At 37.5% G+C, this 3,639-nt stretch overlaps 1 protein-coding gene across 1 annotated transcript in view; it reads left to right on the top strand.

Annotated features, from left to right (window-relative positions):
• The window catches only part of HMCN1 (hemicentin 1), a 763,653-nt gene that overhangs the window by 528,331 nt on the left and 231,683 nt on the right, over positions 1–3,639 (top strand). The window contains exons 38-39 of the mRNA XM_006901311.1: positions 2,048–2,149; positions 3,203–3,379. Of these exons, the coding sequence (XP_006901373.1) occupies positions 2,048–2,149; positions 3,203–3,379 (279 nt within the window). The remainder of the gene's footprint in view (positions 1–2,047; positions 2,150–3,202; positions 3,380–3,639) is intronic.

Raw genomic sequence — 3,639 nt, 5'->3', positions numbered from 1 at the left:
ATATTTATATCAAAACAAAACCCAATAATAACCAAAAATAGAGTCCTCTTTTTTTGAGATGGTTTTAAACAACATTATTTAAAATCTAGACTAACATTTTAAGAGATATAGATTTTTTTTTCACTGAAGGAGCTTAAACAGATAGCTTCTTTGTAAGAAGTCTTGGATAAGAACTGGAGAGAAAAAGAATATTAATTTAAGTTTGTTTATTACTTTATTTTCTACATTTCTAAGGATTTTTCCTATCCACATATAGGGATAAAAGTAATGATTGAGAAACTACTAATCTTTTTTTAGCTTTCTTCTTCAGCTTTACTAAATCATTCACAGTCACTCTTTGCTATTGAGTCAGATTCAACTCAGAGCTGACTCACCAGTAGATTTTCAGAAGGTCTGCATCACATTGGGAGGGGATTGCCCATCCTCCAGTGGAGCAGCTTGTGGATTCAAACCTGCTGCCTTTAGGTTGTCAGCCAACTCCTTAATAGTATTGCTGTTGTTAGGTGCCATCAAGCTGAGTACGACTCATAGTGACCCTATGAACCTTGTTCTATCCTGTAATATCCTTATACTTCCTGACACACAAGAGCCCAATGCAGCAGTTACCCTGCCAATTCACCTGGCCGAGGGTCTTTCTCTTCTTCACCACCCTCTGTTCTTCTTAGCATCTCTGAGAAATAACCCCTTCCCCTTGGTACTGGCAGTCAGGAAACAGGATATGCATTGCACTGGGAAAATGCAGTTAGGGACATCTCCAAATTGTTGAAGAGTAGTGATGTCAGTTTGAGGACTAAATTGTGTTTGATTCAGGCTTTCTGATCACTTCTTATGCATCTGAGAGCTGGACAGTGAGTAGGGATGACAGAAGAAGAATCAATGTCTTTGAGCTGTGGTGTTGGAAAAGAGCACTAAACATCCCAAGGACAGTCAAAGAAACAAACAAATATGTCTTGGACAGGGTGCAGCCAATGTGCTCTTTGAAGGCAAGAATTATGAGGCTTCACTTTCACACACTTTGGGCATGAGGCTAGGAAGGGCTATTCCTTGGAGAGGGGCATGATGCTAGGAAGGGTGGAAGGTCAGAGAAAGGAAAACTGTCAACCAGGTGAATTGATAAAGTGATTGCTACAATTGGCTCTCGTGTGTTAAGAAGTGTGAGGATGGCACAGGATAGAACACAGTTCAGATTTTTTGTTTATAGGGTCGCTTATGTGTTGTACTCAACTCAGCAGCATCTAACAGTTGTTACATATGAGGTTGTTACATACAAGAAGCCCAAAGTATGTGAGATGAAGCCTCCTCATTCTTGTCTCCAAAGAACAGTCCAGCTGCACCCTCTCCAAGACATATCTGTCTGTTCTCTTGGCCATCCATGGAATGTTAAGTGCTCTTCTCCAACACTGCAGCTCAAAGGTGCCAATTCTTCTGTAATCCTTATTCAGCTCTCAGATGCATAGCAAGTAATCAGAAAGACGTGGCCTGAATCAGACACACCTTAACCTCCAACTTGTCCTTAATAATTTTAAGAGATCCCCAACTGAAGATTTTCTCAGTGCAATATGTGTGTTGATTTCTTGACTGCTGATACCAAGGGTGTTAATTGTGTATCCAAACAAGATGAAGCAATTGACAATTTCAATCTCCTTTCATCCATCATGATGCTGCCTACCAGTCCAGTGGTAAGAATCTTTAGTTTGTTGACATTGAGATGCAATCCATACTGAAGGCTCTATTTCTTGATCTTCTACAACAAGTGCTTCAAGTCCTTCTCACTTTCAGCAAGCAAGGTTGTGTCATCTGCAAAATGAAGGTTACTGATGAGTCTCCCTCCAATCTTGATGCCATACTCCTCCTCATAGAGTCCAGATTTTAAAATAGGTTGTTAAACATACAGATTAAGCCAGTATGGATAAAGAATACAACCCTGATATTATGCTTTTATTTTAAATGTATTTATGCATATATGTGGAAGGTAAGAAGGAAATTGTCATTTCTACTAGTTTAAAATTGGAAAAGTAAAATAATGATCTGTTTGGGCCTCTTCTAGAACCACCACGTCTGGAAGATGCAGGGAAGATGTTGAATGAGACTGTGGTGGTAAATAATCCCATACAGCTAGAGTGCAAAGCAGCTGGAAATCCTTTGCCTGGTATGTTTACTTTTGGGTTTAGTAACTTATTAGCATTTCCAGATTTCTGGGAATACTTGAAACTATTTATGGGAATAATACAGTAATCACTAACGAAGGAATATAAATTATCAAATACATTTCAAGAGTAAAGGATATTGACAGGAATATTAGATGAGATTTTAAATTTTTCATTACCTTTTATTGAACAAAATAATATCTCCACTTAAACAGCAGAAATGTGAATACCATAATCTTCTTGATGCCCGTATTGTGACCATAAAATAGCACATGGTATTTTACAAGCATTTCTGTTGAAAATGTGTGCTTTGTACATAGGGTTGCTATGAGTCACAGGCAACTAGATGGCACATAACAACAACAATCTGTAAGAACATCTTAATGAAACTAATCACTGGGTTATAAGTTACAGTCATACAGATTAAAATGTTATCTTGTTTCACTGATTTATATAATTGGTAAATTCTTCATACACTAGTATGAACAATAACAAAACTTTGAAGGCTGACACATGTATAATATTTAATTTCTACTTTCACCTTTTATCGATAAGAAAAATATACACAATAAAGAAAGACTCAAAAAACTCATACTCACTGCCACTAGAGGGTCAGCTGTGAGTCGATTTCCACTCAGTGGCAATGAGTGAGTGAAAGGAAGACTAGATTGAAAATTTACTCAGAGAAAATAGAGATTAAAAATAAAGTAAGGAATGTCTTTGTGTCTACGTATATTTTTAGAACTCTTAAAAAAACCCTTGATTCTTCAGAGATCTTCTAATTGTCAATCCTAACGGATTTTTTTATTTAAATAAGTTAAACTTGAATAATAAGCATGAGAATAAGCAACTAATAGTATTTTAATGAGACTGAAATATGTCTTTGTTATATACCATCGAATTGGAATTAATTCATAGCTGGCCCTCCAAAGGGTTTTCAGAGACAATCAACTGCATGACAGGAGGTTGTTCATTCTTCTGTGGAGCGGGTGCCAGTGCAGCTTCTTATTGCTAAGCCAGTGTATGTAATTTTTCTTCTCTTCCTTTCCTTTCAGCGATTACATGGTATAAGGACAGTCGTCCACTCTCAGGCTCCACCAGTGTGTCTTTCTTGAACAGAGGACAGACACTTGACATTGAAAGTGCCCAGATCTCAGATGCCGGCATTTATAAATGTGTAGCCATCAACTCAGCTGGAGCTACTGAGTTATTTTATAGTCTACAGGTGCATGGTGAGTGTTACTTTTTCTAGCTTCGTCATAGGCTAAGAAAGTGTTCAATGTATTTAAGTGTGTCTGAAAAATTCTGGCATAAACATTTAGTAGAATGTTTTCTTTTTATCTTCAATGACACTGTTAAGAGGAGATTGCCCATCTTTTTCCTGTGGAGCAACTGGTAGATTTGAGACATTTGTCTCTGGGGTAACAGCACAGCTCCTTATCAGTAGGCCATCAACACTTTATGTATGCACACACACACACACACACACACA

This window comes from Elephantulus edwardii, unplaced genomic scaffold, assembly GCF_000299155.1.
Source record: "Elephantulus edwardii isolate Elephantulus edwardi_28Jun2011 unplaced genomic scaffold, EleEdw1.0 scaffold00318, whole genome shotgun sequence".
NCBI classification, from domain to species: Eukaryota; Metazoa; Chordata; class Mammalia; order Macroscelidea; family Macroscelididae; genus Elephantulus; species Elephantulus edwardii.
The sequence above is the reverse complement of the archived record's forward strand: the minus strand, read 5'-3'. Positions and strand labels throughout refer to the sequence as shown.